The following is a 20,132-nucleotide window of genomic DNA, read 5'->3' as shown; positions in this document are numbered from 1 at the left end:
GTAAGCAGGATACATTCAACATGCCAACTGTACCTGGAGGAGCAACTCTTTTTCAACCACTTCTTCCGTCTTGCTAATAAGTCGTTTCTGCAATGCATGTATCTTCTGTATCAACTCATAGGTATTTGGGTCGCTGGCCTGCATGATAGGAATACAAATTTTTAGTTGCAAGTTCTGTGCCTTGTAGTATGCCTAATTGCTCAAAACTTAAATGAATACCTTCCACACTAAACATGGCCTTACATAATAAAACTTAAACTTTAAAGCTGTTATTTATTCCCCTAGCAATATGAACAGCCCAGGCTACCAATCTAGACGGTAGCAGGTTCAAATTGCTTCCACACAGAGCAGTCATGGAGATCTGCCTATGCACCTCATTTAGGATTTGAGGAAGCATCAGTTTCATTGATCAACAGAACATGTGCAAGCAAGCACATATCCTGAACACAATAGAATGTAGTCACATGATTGTCGTCTTCTGGCCAGTAGTACCATCTTCTGAATTGTAACATTCATGCTACACTTTGTATTATTGGGCTTTCAAAGAACTTTTGATATAGCCCCTCAATAAATTTTTATTGCGGTCAAAGACCAGACAGCAAAGTTAACAATAACAATATATGCCACATCCACATGAAGAAGTGGATGTAATTAAAAATTGCCTATAAACTTATTTACATTAAAAATAACACCCCTTCAGCTAAAATCTGAATTCCAGAGATTAAAATCAGCACTCATTCATCAGCCATCACTGTCACCACAGCCTGTCTTGTCCTTGTTGCTATAAAACAGAGTTTTGCAACAGGCCTGATGATATCTAGATTTTTAACACCAAGAAGTTTCCTCTAAGCATCCAAGAAATTTCCTTAATAAAGGTAAAAAAGCTCTCTTCAGGTACCACGGGCAGTGTAGAAGAACGTGCCCAATGGATTCAATCTCATTAGAATTGCATGGACATAATCTTTGTTCAGCTGGGATGTCATGATATCTGCCCTCTAGTAGTGCTGAAGGGAGAACATTAAAATGGGCTCTGGAAAATGTCCAACAATGTTTAGCGTTTGCTGGATGGGATATTTGAGATTTGTGCAGAGATTTATAGATTTTAGAGGATCAGAGAAAATCAGTTTGGAATTCTATGTCCCAGATTTGTTCTTTGATTATATATCTGGCCCTCCCCATTTCCAAACTATTCAGGAGAAAGGCCATAAAAGGACAGTTTTCTTGTAATGCCCTTCCACCATTTTGTTTGATAGTTATGAACTAGCAACAAGGGAAACAGCACAGTTGGAGTCTTATTAAGTCTTAGCCATGTGTATAGAGTAACTAGCCACACTTTGGCTTCAATCCTATATAGGCCCATCTCCAGTCACAGGGCTGCATTAGGGACACATTTACGGGTTCAGAAAATTGACCTAAGAAATCCTGATTGTATTTTTTCATAGGAGTTCAAATTAGAGAGGGGAACTAGTTGTGTACCATATAATAGTTGTGCTATAGATTTTTCAGCAAATAGTTTAACAGCAGCTGGAATAAAATTTCCTCCCTTTGCTCAGTGGAATCTTAAAATTGCTGCAGTACTTTTTGGGGCACTTGGAATACTGTGTATAGTTGTGGTCACCACATATCAAAAAGTGCATTTTAGAGCTGAAAGATGTGCAGAAAAGGGCAACCAAAATTACCAAGCCGCTGTAACAACTTCCCCATATGAAAAGTTGCAAACAACATTTGAGGTGTTTCAGTTGGGGGTGGGGAGGAGTTATTTATACCCCATCCATCTGGCTGGGTTTCCCCAGGCACTCTGGGCAGCTTCCAGCAAAATATTAAAATACAATAATTCAGTAAGGGAGAACATGATAGAAATGATGAATAAATTATACATGGTGTGGAGAAAGTGGATAGGGGAATGCTCTTCTCCCTCTCTCATAACACTAGAACCCAGGGCCACCCAATGAGAGCTGAATATTGGAAGTTTCAGGACAGAAGTATTTTTTACACAGTGCATAGTTAAACTATGAAATTTGCTGCCACAGGATGAAATGATGGCTACTGAATTGGAGTTTTAAAATGGGTTTGGACAAATTCATGGAGGATTACAGTATCAATGGCTATTAGTCATGATAGCTGTGCACCAACGTCAGAACTGGAGGAGGAATGTATCTGAGTACCACTTGTCGAGGAACACAAGTGAGGCAAATGCAGTTGCACTCATATATATCCTGCTTACAGGCTTCCCATAAGTATGTGGTTGACCATAGTGCAAACAGGGTGCTAGTCCACATGGGTCTGTGGGCTGATCAGGGCTCTTATGTTCTTATTCTGGTAGTTTTGGAATACATTGGCAAAATGCTACAGAGAGACTACTGTCATCAATTACTTCCAGAGGTGGTGCTCACATGGAAAATTGTGTTGACATGCACATTGTCTCAGAACATTTTATCAACAGTGATCAACATTGGAGCTGTTTGCCCTGGGGCATCTGCTATTTTGCTGCAGGGCAGTAGTGTGAAAGTTTAGTCACTGCAACATGCTGCAAGAAAAATCTCCTATGACAGCAGGGTCCCAGAAACAAAGGGAGTCCTATAACAATGCAGGCAATTATAGGGTTTTCTAGCACAGGACGGCGAGCGGAGAGAGGGATATTAGCAAACCACATTTTTCTTATATATGCTATTGCTATTCTATCTTCACACTTGAAAAACAAATGAACCCAGTGATTCCTAGTGAGATAGACTGCAAATACTTTTCCTTGTGTTCCACAACCACAAACACACTGGCTCATAATACTGGCCCTGTTTGCATTCCACAGTATGCCAAACTATGTCTTACAGGGGTTGCACAAACATGCTGGCTCTCAGAGAAGAGCTCCCATGCACTTTACTCCTCCCTAGTCCTTTTAGCACAATGTGGCAGTTAAGCCAAGGTTTGGCTCAGCATGTCATCTGAACCTGGCATCACAGTTTAGGTCTCTGCTCCTTAACAACAAGCTGCAACCACTGAACAAATGTTTGCATGAACCTGATAAGCCATTGTTTGGCTTATTGTAAAATATGAACCAGGCTGCCGATAGCAGCTTTCTAGAATCCTCCCATCTGTTTACACAAACATGTCCAATTAATAAATTCCTAAGGACTAAAGCATAGATGCTTCATGCCTTTAACAGCCGAAGTGTTGATTTGCAGGAATTGTTCTATTTTTTGTTCTGGAGATGAACCGAGGCACTGTTACAAATTATTTCAACTGATTCTATATACTGGATGATCAAGCTATTTCAAAATGATTCTAGAATTCAAAGACTTCATTTTCTGCAAGTATCAAATTGTTGTTTATGTGTAAGATTTAGCTGTATAGCTGACGTTATCCCATAGGCTATGGACAGGCTACAGTAAATATCTCTAAAATATAAGCAATTTCTAAGCATTTAAATTAAATTATATTCTATATTCTATCTGCTTCTAAAGGAGAAATTCCAGAATACTTTATCAGATGAAAATAAAGCATCAAAATATCAGAATTGTCTGCTGGGCAAATCAATACAACCAAAACATTCAGCTGGAGTTCTTCAGAAACTTGAATATTGCTACCAATTTGTGAGGTCAGCTGAACAACATTTGGCACTGCATAAAAGACCAACATGCATGCAAAACAGAAATCTCAGCAGCTTGAGAAATGTTCAAATGTATCGTTTCTGCTCATGGATTTAGCTTATATTAAAGATCTTTATTTATTTTGCTTTCAGTTGTGAAGCAAACGAGTGTACATGTTTATAATAGACTACACAGAATCTTGTACTGGTTACTAAGATTCTTTTCTTTCCCAAATTTATACATGCCCTTTCTGCTTCAACTCAATTGTTCTCTCTTCTGTTCTCTGTAAACTTCATCTAATGCAGCATTTCACATTTGACCATGGAAGAGTCGTTCCTTCTTTAAGGTGGGTGGGAATCTCTTTGAATTGTTTAATACTCTAGCCCCCTGTCCAAGTTAATCAACTATTTCACTCTCCATCTCACCTTCAGACCTTTCTCTTTTCTTTGGGCTTTATCAGTTTTCATTCTGCAAAACTTTCTGCAATCATACATCATGGAAGCAACACAAAAATAATCCCCAAATGCCTTGTGCCTATAAAGCCTGTCTGCCATTAACCACCATAGAATATGGTGTGGAAATTTTAGCCTGTCTGCCCTTTTTAATGTCAGTTTGCACAGATTAAAATATGCTTTGCACCATGCTATCTATTTGAAAAACCGGGTCTCTTTGAAAGGTGACACTTTACCTCTAATTTTCTCCATCTGTGAACATTCATGGGGTTCTCAAGCTCTTCCTCCAAGGCTCTACAGCGGGTCCGTTCCTTTAGTAACTCCTTCTGCATATGATAAACTTCTTGCCTTCAAAAAGTAAGAAATACAAACACCATGACCTCTGCAAAGAACTTAATATGATTATGGCAAAATGTTTATTAACTCTTTTATTTGGTGTAAGAGAGAAACATGTAGCCATCTCTCAGTACAATTCTTCTTTCGCATGTATTTACTAGTAATTTCAATTACTCAAGCAAACATTTCCAGCACTGGGGGCAGAAGAGTTTCATGATGTAATGCTATTTTCAGTCATCCCATTCGACTTTTGCCAAAAGCAATGGCAAACTTTCCCTATTTACACAAGGCAGTCATTCAGAGGTCTGCTATGCAAAATACCAGCATTAGGCTTGTCACAAAGGATTTTTTTTACCTAAGAGATCAAAAATTAGAAGTCTTGTTTCAAGAAGCAAAATATGGTAAAAGGAAATATGGTACGATCAGCATGCATTATTTAGGACTTGAGATGAGGTAATGAGTGGCTAGTGATAACAAAACTATAGTTGAAACTGTCCAGATGTCATACATATCCGATCATGCCCACTACCACAAAGAGATAAATGTAATGTCCCCAAAGCAACCTAAGTGACCTTGTTGTCGAGTATTTCCCAGACATTCCATCTGTGACTCATGGAACTTCATGGTAGGGCCAGTCGATACATGAGGCAAGTTGAGGCAACCATCTCAGGCAACAGGATCCACAGAGGCAAGAAATTCTGATGTAGATATTTATTCCCCTTTGTTCCTAATGTAGGAACTTCACTTATCCCTTCTTCCCTAGTTGGGGGAGGGCACCATTTTGTGGTTTGCCTCAGGTGCCAAAATGTTTGGGGCTGGCCCTACAACATGGTACGGAGCATTCATTGAAAGATATAAACTGAAGGCTGTTTCAAAGCAGGCAGACTCCAGAAGTTTATTGTAGCTGAGGAAACATGCATTAAATTGTTCCTTTGGGCAGCTTGAGGAAGTCCCACTTACATTTCTATTCATAGTGTTCCAGCTAAATATAGGAACTGAAAAAACTCCCACCTATTCTCATTATCTCTTCACCAGACTTAAGAGTAAAAATATACCTATAAAATATATTAAGGCATGCCTAAAAATGTAATCTGTACATATGAGAAATGTGTATTTTCAGTCATATGTTTTCTACAAATGCAGATGCCAGTGCACTGGGCTCTCTGTGACTTCTTACATGGCTGCAACAAGAAATACAACATTTAGTTATTGCCAGCTCCATTAGACCTCTCCATCAACTATCACCTGGTAACGGTCATTCCAGCAGGCAGTAGTGGATCTGGTCTTTCAGCAGAGCTGAAGGAATGAGCTCTGCTTTGTGTCTCTGAGGCAGCCTACTATCAAGAATGGTAGCCAGGGCAGTGTGGGTGGGGCTGCATTGTTCTCCTGTCTTCCCAACGCTGGACATCACTGCCACCAAGATGCAGGGGGACAAGGCAACAGAAGCTCAGCACAATGCAGGTATATTGGACTGGACACACCACTGCCCATACCATGCCATGCTAAACACCTGCTGCCCTGCCCCTCGACTTCTTGGTAAATGGCAGCAACATACAGCATTGGGAAGACAGCAGAGCAACACAGCCCCTCCTGCACAGCTCCACCAGCTGCTACTGCCGGAAGACTGCCTTAGAGATGGGGAACAGCTCATTACCTCAGCTCTGCTGAAAGATCAGCTTCATCGGGTGCCTCCTGCCCCTGAACTTTTTCCATTCCAGCTAGTTCTGAGGAGGACAACCTCCCAAGTGTGCTTTTCCCCTCTTCCCCAATCCCCTTTTCTTTACAGTGTCTTTTACACTGTATGCCTGTAGACATACAGTAGATGGTCTTGTTTCATTGATCAGACATAAGCCATCATTGGAATCTTTTCGGGTGAGGAGCAAGGTATAAATGCTCTGATTAAATAAAAACATAGTGGAAGTCTCTTTAGCTTGATATCAATTTATACACCATGATGTAAGTGATTTTCAAAGTTCTTATTGTTATAATTTTAGTTATATACCTTATATTTCATTTCTATTTCCAAGTATAAAAATATTAATTACTAGTGCCATAAACAGGATGCATTAACAATTTTACATTTTACATTTGTAATGTATGAAACGATTCTTAGATGGATGGGCCAAACCCAAAGAAGTAACTGTACTACCAATTAAAGCAGCTTAGCACTGCAAATGATGAAATAACTATTTTCTGGCAATTCTAGCAATGATTGGGGAGTTCATTAAAACAGAGAGCTGCTGATGCCATTAACAGAAGTTAACCTTGCCACAGTAGCATATACTTGCATTTCCACATGGTAATCAAGCACCCAGCCCAATACATTTCAGCCCAAAATCCAAAGTGTGTCATTGACCATAGACAACAAATAAATGCCACATCTTTCTAGAATGCTTAAATCTAAATAAAATCTTAAATTAGGGCGGGAAGGAACCTTCAAGTCATCTCTCTCAAGTTCTGCACTGAGACAAAATCCTCTGTTAGGACCTCTCCCCATATATTAAAACCACTAGCCAATTGGGCCCAGAGGGGAAAAAATATCACACACCCCACAAAAAGTTATCAGTCTACTAAGCCGCTCAACAGAAATTGTTAGTTCTCAAATATCTAAAGTTCACAATAAAAACATCGCATGACCATTGCCTCTCTCTACAGTAGTTTCCAAAAGAGAAAAAAAATCTATTCATTATAGCCACCACTGGCACATTACCTGAAAAATCTTTTAAAACTATCTTAGGCTGCATTTTATATGCACTTACTACACAGTAACATCCACTGATTTCAATAAGATTTACTTTTCAGGAAAAATGCTTAGAAGCACCCTGTTATTCAATTGCCTAAAAGTCATTTAGCATTTGAGAATTAGCTACAGTAAAAAGTTCCATGAAATTTGCACACTCTTTCACCCAAAGAAATAAGTCCAATTAATTAAAAAAAGCACCTTACCTATTTTATTGTTCTTATTCTTTGGGACTAGCAGAGTAACTCTCTAGAGCAAACCTTATTAATGTCTGTGAAGTTTTGCCAACAGCATAAATCTTACTTAACAGAAGACAGAACTAAATCCTCCTTTGCCAAACCAGTAACTCACTGAAAGCAGTCCTTTTCTTTAGTCTATTTTCTTACAAGCCCACAGTGACTATATAACAATGTTTTCCCAAAAGAACAAAATATGTCTCAAGTATAGCAAGGTCTTTTTTCTTTTTCTTTTTAAAGTATTAGCACAAAAAAGGAGGAGATAAATCTAGCAAGCCCATAAAATTTTGCTTTGAGGTAAACACAATCTCGAATGAAAATTTAAGCAAATCTTTCTACTAGGATCAAGCTACCTGATAAATCTAAAGGACAAAAAACTGAGAACATATTAGGGCTTGTTATAAATATGTCAAATGTTCTGTTTCCACTATGAATTACCTAATAAAAAACAGCTCTGCTAATGTGGGTCCTGGGCCCCACCAAGTTATTCACTGAACTCTGAACACTTTCCCCATTGCAGCCTGTCAAGTTTTACGTTGTAGCAATTGTAGAAGTAAGTAAAGTTTGGAAGTGGGATAGTTTGGTACCAGCAACTTCCCTTTAAAATTATGTTTCTTTTTCCTGGCTATTGATTGGCTTATTTGCTTGAATTTAAATCTAGTATTGTACGAGGTCATGTGAAGCAAATCATTCCTTGAAATAACTGATATGTCAACACAAATCTTTGTCATGCATGAAAACAAACATTCCCCAGTGTCTGAAAAGCAGTGTCATGGCCGCAGCCACAAGCAAAATTGATTCATTCTCTCTTTCTACCTGAGTTCTTCCACATTAGCTACACTCTTGCCAAGTATTGCCTTCTCCCGACGAAGTTTCTTGATCTCCAGCTTGAGTAGTCGGATGTCTTCCATTCTTTGCCGGTACTGCATTTCTCCCTTGTTCAGAATTGATTGCTGGATTTTGATCTTCTCATATAGAAGAGCCAATTCATCGTTGCGACGAACCAGCTGGCTCCCCAGAATGTCTCTTTCACTGATAACCTAGAAAAAGTGGCAGGCCAAGACAAGATTCTACAGATGGGCTGAAAGTATGAAAATTGTCAGTCATAATGCATAAGGGGGAGCACTGCCTTCATCAGCAAAAAAAAAAAAAAAAAACATAGCACCAAAATGTTGCATATTGTCAGTAAATAACAATATTACTGAAGAGGGTCTGAAGCAGTCCTGACAGTAGGCTAGATCTTCAACTAGGACAAGTTGGCATCCTTCTGTTTTATAACACTATGGTATGTTAAATGGGTTGATGCCAATTTGCTTCAACTGAGTCACATTGGAGTAAGTGCCACTGAAGCAGTGCTTGTATTACTTACCTGGTCTAATTCCTTTTTTTGCCTGATCCTCTCTGCATCAGCTTCAGAAATAATTTTCAAGAGTTTTCTTTCTTCTTCCTCTTGTTTTTCAATAAAGTGTTTAGTCTCCAGAGCTTGTTGTCTCATTTTAAGCAGTTCACTCTGACAGAAACAAAAGAAACAGGAAATAAATTGTGTTTAGTAACAGCTTCCGACTTTATAAACCTGGGAATTTAGGATTATTAAGATTTAGACAATCTTGTACTCTTGCTTAGGTTCTCATGTTTTGTTGGATTCAGTTTGCTGGTTCTCAACAGCAAATGAGAAATACCACACAAATGTACACTAAACTCTTATAAAAGAAAGGTTGTAACAATATGTCCAACATCTTTGTATTGTACATCATACCCAAGAGAAATGTCAGTGTGGTTTAGGCTCAATTTGTAATTCGCAGGCATTTCTTAAACTTACAGAGGGGGAAAATGAACAGTAGTAGATAGTGGAGAATTCAGTTGCTTACAGTAATAACCCACCACTATCTTTATAATTTATCAAACTTGTCTGGAATTGGTGTAAGTGAAATTACACATTTTCTGACACAGAAAATTCTGACACAATCACACAGACGGTTGATTGATCATGAAATCACTACAATCAGATGACTTAACAGCATTACCCCTGCAGTGGACAGAGAATACTTTCAGACAAAGCCCATAACCATGGAAGCAGTCCAGGTCACCTTCATTCAAGCTGCTGACATTTTTATAGTGTGCTTGAAACAGCATAGAGAACTCAGAAACAAAGATTCAAGGATAGTACATCAGATAATATTATGTAATACTGTAAGCTACAACACGTTCACAGTCAAGAGTTGAGGTGATAAAGTTTGCACATAATAGGGCTGTTATTTATCTGTAATTTATTGCCTTTGCCTTTAGCAAAGTTGTATCATTCCTAGATACATTGCTAGTACAGTAGTTCACTGGGAGAAACTCAAGGTGTGCTATTTTCAAATATGATAATGATACCATGCCAAAGGAACCACCAAATATTCTGTGGTGCTTCAATTGTTAAAGGGACAATCACTTTGTTAAAGTGATAGAAAGGAAAAGGCTATTCCTATTGATTTCTTAGTTGGGAAATATCTTTAAAAGCAAGAAACATTTGCGATATATTTTCAGGACAGGATGTTTTTCAGAGACAGAGACATTTGATCCTGCTCTGTCACAACAGATTCTGAAAAGGGCTGGTTCCAATAAATGGGGATGTGTGTTTGGTCTCTTGAGAAAAAGCAATGCAACAATAACAAAACTGGTTGCGAAAGCAATAATTTAAGAGAACTGGTAGAACTGTTCTGTTATACTAATAAAATACCTTGCTCCCGTGTTGTTTTCTTTAATAAAACTTTTATTTTCCCATATGCACAATATTTGCACCACACTTACTCCAGTTTGGACACTAAACAAACTCTATCAGCAGAGCAAAAATGGATGCTGCCTAGTATTAAATGCAAGCAACAGTGTGTAAAAAGTAACTGTTTGGAAGAGTAAAACTGTCCATGTGGTTCAGCATTGCTGAAACATTTTTTTAATATCAAAACGCTATCCTTTTTGTCACAGAATATACAAGCTGTAAACAAGATACAGCTTTAGATGTGGGCTATTGCTATAAGCAAATATTCTGGTTCAGATGCATTAAGTGCATGAAAATCTAAGCTATCTTGCAAAGCAAAATCCAAACAACTACCAGACAATCCAGGAGCCCCATGTTAAGCAGAAGCCCTAGAGGTGTCAGAAATCTCACAAAGGTGTGATCTAAATACCTTCAGGTATAGGATCTGCACATTCCCATGTGACAGGAAACACACAGCTTTCCCGCTGATCCACTGGATCCTGGCCAAAGCACCAAAGACAAATGTAGAAGTTGCATACTAGGATACCCACTGAATTGAATGCATAATATTTGGGTTGGGGTTGGGAAAGTTGTAAAAGAGGGAGGAGGAAACTCTTAGCATTCTAGGTATTTAGCAGAAATTCTGTAGGCATCAGAGCAGAATGCCCTCAAGCCAGTTACTAAAGTGAGGATAGGCCACAGACACTTTTGCTGCTGAATAATTGAACAGGTAAAAGAGCACAGCAATCAAGCTGCTGTCAAACTGTTGGTGGATGGCTCCACAGTGACAAGGCAGCATTAGAGGCTAGTTAAAGGAGACAGTTTTGCACAAGAAGTAAAGTTCTGAATGCTTTCTCCATAGCTGATATAACAACTCGCAGACAGACCAAGAACCCAAATTCATCACCCCTTTACAGAGTTCTATTGACATTCTGTCATAACAGTAATGTGCTGACAATAGCTGAAAACCTACAGAGTCACTGGAGCGTAGCATAAAATTGACAAAAAGAAAGCAAAGCAAAAAGTAGCAAGGAAGGGATCTCCCCCTTTAGTGAAAATAAAAATGACCTGCTATGGATGCTGTTTCTCTTGATCTTAAAAAGACAAAAAAAGAGAGACTGAAGTTGAGAAAGTTACATTTCATGCAGCCAGATTCAGCTACATTCACTGTAACTAAAAGAAGCACTGACAGTATTCTCCAACTTTCTTTTAGATTTAGCACAGATTTATGACTTTCTGCTGCTCCTCAAAAGTAAATTTCCACCTGACCAGAAATCCACTCATAGGGAATCTAGTTATTTGGTAATGAAAAACTAAAATCTCTCCCTGTGTGTATCTTTTCTTCTTTCTTAATATACTACAGGGAAGGCGGAATTACTAACTTTGCACAGCATTTCAAATGTTAATTGTTAAGTATCCATCAATACTAGAAATAAGACTATGCAAAGAATAGTATTTCCACATCAGCTTCCAATAGTGAACAACTCCAGAATCCTGGATATCTCTGCTCTATATTAGGTTTTGCCTCTCTATTCCCTTTGGCCTGCTCTCCATATTCAACCAGTTCAGCTATCTCTCTTCAAATCATTGATCTTCTTTCCCCCTAAAGTTACAAAAGATCAGTCTGCGGTTATTCAGTCCCACCATTCACCATACACACCATTCACCATACAATTCACCATACCCATCCTTACACCTGGGGAGGGGTTTAGATTTGGTGGTGGTATCTCACTTCCCAGCTCTTTGGACTCAGCCAGACTCCCACAGGCTGCCAATTGTGCAAGTAGGTATGAAGCTCACCAGTGGGAGCCAGCAGAAAGCCCTGGAGTGGGGCATTCAAAAGGATGAAGGGGGGGCTGTGCCAGCTCAGGATTGACTGGATCCCAAGTCAGTCTTACAGCCACAGCACAATGGCATAGGGCCCAATCGCTGCACCAGCTTGGGCTGGCACAGCCATCACGTATGGATGGGGCCTGAGCATCCTCCACCATCACCTGCCTCCACAGGCACCATGAGGAGCAGGGCTGCAGATGCAGCGGTGGCCCTGCCATTCCACAAAGCCCCACTGGCCAGAGGCAGGAGGTGGGAGTTTGGACTGGGCCCTTAGCCTAATTATCTAATGATTAAGCAACAAACTCCTCAAGTTAATTTGCAAATATTTAACCCTAGAGATTTGTGCCAAATATCAGTGTAGTCTAGTAGTATTAAACTGGGGTTTAATGGGTATATCCACACTTACAATAATAATGTTATGACAGAGCAATCCAGACACCAATAGTTCAGTGGATTCCAAGCACAAGTGGCTAATGAAACATGAATGAAGGCAGTTGGCTAAAATGGCATTGGTACAACCTGTCAAGAAGGGAACTAAGACTACAATCCTATATATAATTACTTAGTAGTAAGATTCATTGGCTTAGTATCAGACAGCTATGTATGTTAAGCTAAAAAGGAACCATTTCCAGCAAAAGTATTAGATCTCTATAATATTCTTTACCATGTTTTTTCCTGGCAAGATCGTAAACTTTTTATAGTTGCATGGCCAGCAAAAATTCAAGAACTGACAATTTTCCATCTATGCATCTCCATGCCAGGAATCACACAAATGTCAAAGGGATACAAGCCCTGCCAGAAAAATGAGGGCAACCATGGAATATTGACTCTACCCTGCCACTTAAAGACTAGGGAACTTAATTTAAAATACTCCTATCCTACAAATCTGTTAAACAGAAGTTAATTCAACAAATGTAGACCAAAAAGTATGATGAATAACCAGCATGGGCCAGCAGAGAACTCAGTTTGAATTGCAGAGTCTTTTTTGAGGAACCCCAAGTGTTAGTAGAATCAGTTATTTCCCAATCATCCTAGGGCACCCTGGCAGGAAAATCCTCCAGAGCTCTATGGAATCCAATGGCTTCCAGAGGAGGGACCATTTTAATAGGTGCCCCATCCTTGCAGGAGGGGAAAGGCTCATGCAAGCCTAAACCAAAGTAGGAAGTGAGTTTTCCATGACAAGTTGATAGACGTTAAATCCCACCAACCCCTTTCAGATCACGATCCAGCTCCTTGATCAAGTGTGTTCTATGTTGAGTTTGGTGACATTTTGGGACAGCCCCACTGCAGCCATTGCAGCCATTAAGTCCTGAGTTACCTGGATCTGGCAGCTTTAACATGGATGCTGAAATCCCCAGGAATCCACAACACCAAATCGGATACCACTTTTATCAGCTCAGGCTGATGGATGGAGCACAGCAGAATGAGCAGTACACCAACATATGCCAAGTGGCAGGGCCTCTTCTGGGCAATGGAATGGAAGACTTTCAGCTCTCCCTGCTTTCACTGGCAGTGACTGCAGGATGCACTCCTACCATTACTAAAACCATAAATGTTCCACAACAGCACTAGTGCAGCAGCTCCTGCCCTCCTGTCCACTCTGAAGAGCCACACGACGGAATATATTTTAATACTGCTCTTCAACAGCTATTGACAGAAAAAAGATGTCTTTTATATAGACAATAAAAAAGTCTATTCAAGAAGGTAAACAGGTACATTTCTGCCAATTCAACAACTTAAAACCAATTCCTTTACCTCTGATCAATACTGGGACACTTTTCCTAATGGAAGTTCCTTACCTTTAAGGCCTCTTTCTCTTTTTCTATCCGCTGGTGGTCCAGGTGCATTTTCACAAGAGCTGCCTCTTTAGCAGAGATCTCTTCTTTCAGCTGGTCTACCTGGTGTGTCATAATCTTCAGCTTCTTTCTCATTTCATTGATTTCATCCTAACATGACAGAATTGAGGGCTTACTATATGCAGGTACCAATGGCTCTAAAGCAGTGATAGATATAAAATCCACATTTTTCTTTCAGCATAGCCATACTCCACCCCAGAGCCAGTCCAGGAGGATACCATGAACAATGCCATCAAAAGCCAGAAAAATACAGTGGTGCCCCGCAAGACGAATGCCTCGCAAGACGGAAAACCCGCTAGACGAAAGGGTTTTCCATTTTTGAGCTGCTTCGCAAGACGAATTCCCCTATGGGCTTGCTTCGCAAGACGAAAACGTCTTGCGAGTGTTCCGCTTTTTTTTAGCTTCCCCCCCTTTTTTCTAAGCCGCTTATAGCCTTTTAGCCGCTAAGCCTTTAATAGCCGCTAATCCGCTAAACTGCTAATAGCGCTAATCCGCTAATAGCGCTAATCCGCTAATAGGGTTGCTTCGCAAGACGAAAAAACCGCTAGACGAAGATACTTGTGGAACGGATTATTTTCATCTTGCGAGGCACCACTGTATTAAGAAGCAGGAGCAAGGTCTCAGGCTCCTGTCTGATATAAAGGTATAATACAATGACAAAGTAAGAACTCTGGTTCTCACTTAGGGAAATGCAACAGAAGAAATATCACACACACACAAACACACACATCCTTTGAAACTAGAGCTTATCATGTGATATACACATCATCACTCATGTAAAGAGAACAGGAGAAAGCTGAGTATAATCCTAGATATGTTACAAATCCTCATGAAGAAAGCCAGCTATTTTAAAAGTTGGTATGCACATATGTTTCCAAATCTACTACTATGGTAATGAAAATGGAAAAGCTCCCATGAATTTTGCAAAGCTTGAGGTTACATTCGTTTAAATTAACAAGCAACAATTCCCAAAACCAGAATGATCCAAAAATGTGAAACCATCCTAGCAAGTACTGAAATTCAGCCAACAACTCCTTTATCAAATGGCTTTACTGTGTCTGAGCTTATGATACCCTGGAGATCAGAAGCAGTGTGAACAGGGTTGGGCAATGGGGGAATTTTCCTTATTAAATAATCTGAAAATGCCTACCAAGAGGTTTGCTTTCTCAAACAAGCTTGCACCAATTAAGCTTATATCCCAAGAGAGATGACAATTCTGCATAGTTTTTCAGATAAGACCATCTTTGTTTTCATGGCTGGCTGGCTTGTTACTGAACTATGAATGATGGTCTTATTGCTATAGCATAGCTTGGCTATACTATAAAAGTTATGTTCAGCTACAGATGTTTTCTCCTACTCCTGAATTTTGCAATTCATGCTAACTGAATCCTCTTGCTCCCCACACTCTTTTGAAATAAATTAACACCTTATAGATGCCATAATTACCCACTTCCATTTGGGCAAGGGCTATATTCCTAGCCAGGTACAAGCCTGTGAAAGAAATTCCCTGGTCAAATTTAAATTATGTTCTCCTTACTAGGCCACCTTTGTAGCTACTTCCTTAATAATTTGATGGGCTAACTTTCCCTCAGAAAAAAATCTGTATCTTTTTCCTTTATGCTGCAATGACAGCTTTTCCCTACTATAGAAAATAATTTGTTGCTTAATATTGGTTTATACATGTCTATTGATTCTTCACACAAAGCTGAAGACAAAAGGAAATTGATGGTTGAGCTATCAATTTGATACAGTCTTGTTTGACTCTCCTTTAGTCCCCTGGAGCTTTGGATGCCCCTTGGCAGACACTTTCAAGGCATCTACCTTAAAACAATACTATATTCAGATAATCATATCATTCAAGAGCATTTATTTGTAATGTTCTTGAGCTAGGCCATCTGAAAAATGGTTCCCTTCTCCACTGGGTACAAATTTCTAGATCATCTTTGGAAGACTTCTGATATGGAAAGCTCTCCTGTAATCCAGAACCACCAGAGACTTGTCACTTTCCTAATTTGACTTCTGACATCTCTTCATCTTTCAAAGACATACATGTGAAGATGGTATCGTGGATGATCCCCATGCAGCCACCTAGACTCTATGTTCTAGAGCAGAGCTTTCCAAACTTTTCATGTTGGTGACACACTTTTTAGACATGCATCCTTTCGCAGCACAGTAATTCAGTTTTACTAGGAAACTAGAGGTTAAACTAACCCCTTTCCAGCCCCAGGAGGAGCGTGGGGAGCATTCATGTGACACACCTACACACTGCAGCTGACACGTTAATGTGTTGCAACACACAGTTTGGAAAGCTCTGTTCTAGAGTCACGATTGTTTGCATAAACAGTCAGGTCAATGTGGCTGAGGTTTGTAATATAACTTTTCCCACAGGAGGGACAAAGATATGAAAACAATCATGTCAACATTGTTATATCTTCTAGATATTAACTGAGAATGGGTGGCTCAAGTGGAGGCTGGGCTATAGGACCACAGCCCTCCTACTGAAAATATCAAGCCATTAAAAATAATAATAATCCTCAAAAACTCAAAGCCACACGCTTTTTCCGTCCCACACACATTTTATGCTGTCTTTAATTTACAGAGTCATTTCTGTCAATCTGAAAATTGCAGCCCTCCCATGTCAAAATGTTACCAGCCACCACTGAATGGCTCAACTAAAATGGGATCAAACTTAGTAAGAGAACTGCTTTTTAGTACCTGGGCTTCGATCAAATTTTTACTGTAGAGGTTTCTGTCTGATCTCACAGCTTCATAGAGGTTCTGTTGCTGTTTTAATTTTGTTTCAGACTCTGCTATCTGCTTTTTATAGTCAAAGATCTGCATTTCCCGCACTTTGATATCTTCCATGTGATGGAGGACCTGTCAGAGAAAGCATAAAATAAATATCATTAAACCATCCTTCTATGACGACTAGCAGTGCTCTATATACAGACTTAACTGCAAATACAAAGATTTCTGTTCAACCAGACAGATTTGGGCTAAGGTCTGGATTATATTTACAGACTTTATTGTGTTGTAAAAGAATGCAGCTGCAATCTGAAGGAGGAGACTTGCATGGGAAGGCAGGATCATAACCTTTCCCCACACACCATTTTCCCACTGAAAATTGTCTCTACTCAGCTTTTCCCCAACAGGATCTCCCGAGATCTTTCCCCCAACAGGAATAAAAGCAGCTGGGAAGAGGTCAAGTCCACTCTGCAATTATTAAAAAGATTTTTGCTGTGTAATCTTATACATACCTACTTGTAAATAAGTTGCATTGCATTCAGAGGGATATGCTCCTAGGTAAATGGGTAGAGGATTGCAACCTCTGTGTAAAGGTAAGGTAAAGGACCCCTGGATGGTTAAGTCCAGTCAGAGGCGACTATGGGGTTGCTGCACTCAACTCACTTTCAGGCTGAGGGAGCTGGTGTTTGTCCACAGACAGCTTTCCAGGTCATGTGGCCAGCATGACTAAACCGCTTCTGGCGCAACGGAACACCATGACGGAAACCAGAGCGCATGGAAAGGCCGTTTACCTTCCCGCTACAGCAGTACCTATTTATATACTTGCACTGGCGTGCTTTCGAACTGCCAGGTTGGCAGGAGCTGGGACAGAACAACAGGAGCTGACCTCATCATGTGGATTCTAACCACTGACCTTCCGATCAGCAAGCCCAAGAGGCTCAGTGGTTTAGACCACAGCACCACAGCGTCCTGCAACCTCTGTGTATATGTATATGTATATGTATATGTATATGTATATGTATATGTATATGTATATGTATATACACGTGTGCATATAGTTAATATGAAATGAAACCGCATTTTATGAAGAATGCAACATTGCTGTCTTTCTCTCATTTGTAGTGACCCAGTTGTTTGAACTGTCTATTGACAGATTTCAAATTTGTTGCTGAAAACTAGCCTATGAATCAATACATCACCTTAGTAATGAAACTTGCCCTTTGCCAAAGTGTGAAATGGTTGTCTTAAGGAGCTGCAATTATTTTCGAATAAAGGAGAGCAAAGTACAGTTTTTTAAAAAAAGGGTGTCTACATGAATCATTTTAGCCAATGAATACTCTTTATACGGTCAGTGGAATTTAATAATCTTGGACAGCTCTGTGTTATAACTTCAGGTGCGCATGAGAATCCTCAGTATCTGAGCTACTATGGGCTCTTGTCATTCTCATTTATCATAACTGTCAATCCGGATATCCTATTGTACTCCATACCTCTTTGCAAGGATAAAAACAGCCAAAATTATTTGCCTAATCATATCACAATTCACCTTTCTTAAGGAAAACAAGCATTTGGAGAAGAAAACATGGAGACAATGAGTGGAAGCAGATCATCTTGAATGCACTGGACAGTTTGCCATGAAGAAATTTAAGGTGTCACAAACACTTAAATCTTAATACCTCTCCAGTATATTTTTTACACTATACTATATTGATAGGGAAGAAGGAAAATTGCCTTTTTAAAGAGCAGGGCACATATGAGCTCTCAAATTAAGCAAGGGGAGCATAGAACCTCCAAATAGTGACGTTCGTAAGATATGAAACCGGCAAGAAAAACATTTTACTACTACAACTTCCTCTTGAAAAATATGCATTCATGTTCGTCTCTGCCATGCAAGATACTGGAAGAAACCTATCTCTTGCACCAAGGTTTTTTGTGCTTTCTTGTACAAAATCCCCCCTCCCATATAATTATTTACATATATGCTATGTAGTTTCCACTTCATTTATCCAACTGACTGGGGAGAGCTGTACAAACTTTGCAGTAATGAGAGACATGGGAATATTTTAAAAATGCATTTTCACTAATAAAACTCATAAGGAGAAGCCAGAGAAATCTGATAAATTTTAAATTTCAGATATCTGAGGTTCTGGAAATGGTTTCTTCATTACCTTGACATTAGATGGTAATGAAACAGATTGCTGGAATTCGTCCACCCTGCCTAGCTTCCTTGCATTGAGGCCTATTGTTTAAATTCATAAATTTATGTTCATGAACCTTCAAAGGAAGAGATAACATTAATGTTCAAAACAGCTACTCAGTAGTAGACCTTGCAACCAGCACATTTGTCTATGCTGAAAGAATTCAAGCTTTGCTAGTGTATAGTAGGGTTATCAGTGTGCAAGCTTTGGGGCGAATGCTTAATTAATTGATTACCAGATACCTCTAACCAACTCAGGAGATAAAGCACATCTAAATATAGAAAGTTTTATTGCAGAAGTGGCAATGGTACTCAAGTGCATTTGTTGCTGACTGCAGAGATGCCTAAAAACTGCTTACAGTTTAAAACAAAAGCAGAGACCCAGCTTATAATTTAACTCCTACTCCTACCTTTTGCTTTTTCCTGTTAAAAACAAGTTGCCAATAGCAATAAAAGTGAGCTCAAAATCAATAATGTGTATTTCAAATCTGAAGCCTAGCTTAGTGATTATATAGGCTGAAGCAAAATTAGAAAACAGATCACTGAATTGTAACCATGCATCTTGGGAGTTGATGAACAAAAGTACAATAATAAACTTTACTATGTTTTACAAGTTGGCATCCGTGGTTCTGAGGCTGACTGTGCTTTCATAAGAATTTATAAAATTGTTGCGTGGGAGTACCACCTCTCCAATAACTCTCAAACTGGAACTGGATGAATTAATGGATATTTTATTATGAATAACTCAAGAGTTGTCAACTGAGATTAGAAAACATTTCCCTTACAATGCTGAGTTCTTCTTTTTTTCCTGAGAACTCTGTAATAATCTCCTTTACAAATAGCATGTTGGGAAGAATGCACAAAGTATCACTTGATGAGCTTCAGTAGAGTGATTTTGCATTGAAGGTCATATTTTCAACTGCCATACATACATGAAGCTGGATCGGAACAGACTGCTTACTTACTGACACAAATATCTGTCTTCTTAGGACAATGTGCCATGACTCAAGTAACTTGTACCATCTGAAATAGTTTTACTAATTCAAATGCATTTTTAAAATTCTAGATTCACTTTTGGCATAGCACCTGTTATTCACGCTTGGTCAATTTGCTGGAGGTTGTCATCTGTAAAGGTAATCTGAATCCTCTGCTCTTCGGCATGATTCAATGAACTAATGAACTCTAACATTTCTTCATCAGAAACTCATATGAAACTGTAAATACTAAACTTCCTGGATTTCAATGTACTGATCTTGTACAGGGTGTAATCATCTCAGACTGAAAGCAGTCAGCATCCTTCCACTGTGACTGGGGCCACAGTGCACAATGTACATCAAGCAACCTATCTAGCAAACTGATGTGTCTAAATTGGAATAAGAAGCCTGGAGAGGGTTGTTTCTCTCACAAACAATT

At 39.4% G+C, this 20,132-nt stretch overlaps 1 protein-coding gene across 1 annotated transcript in view; it reads right to left on the bottom strand.

Moving 5' to 3' along the window:
- CFAP58 (cilia and flagella associated protein 58) overlaps positions 1–20,132 on the bottom strand; it is an 86,891-nt gene that overhangs the window by 38,567 nt on the left and 28,192 nt on the right. Inside the window, exons 10-15 of the mRNA XM_081192007.1 lie at positions 16,493–16,654; positions 13,721–13,867; positions 8,718–8,858; positions 8,165–8,388; positions 4,273–4,384; positions 34–138 (exon numbers count right to left, since the gene is read on the bottom strand). Coding sequence (XP_081048133.1) covers positions 34–138; positions 4,273–4,384; positions 8,165–8,388; positions 8,718–8,858; positions 13,721–13,867; positions 16,493–16,654 — 891 coding nt within the window. The remainder of the gene's footprint in view (positions 1–33; positions 139–4,272; positions 4,385–8,164; positions 8,389–8,717; positions 8,859–13,720; positions 13,868–16,492; positions 16,655–20,132) is intronic.

Source organism: Podarcis bocagei (genome assembly GCF_964188305.1).
Source record: "Podarcis bocagei genome assembly, chromosome: 4".
NCBI lineage: Eukaryota > Metazoa > Chordata > Lepidosauria > Squamata > Lacertidae > Podarcis > Podarcis bocagei.
This window is presented reverse-complemented; position numbering and strand designations above follow the sequence as displayed.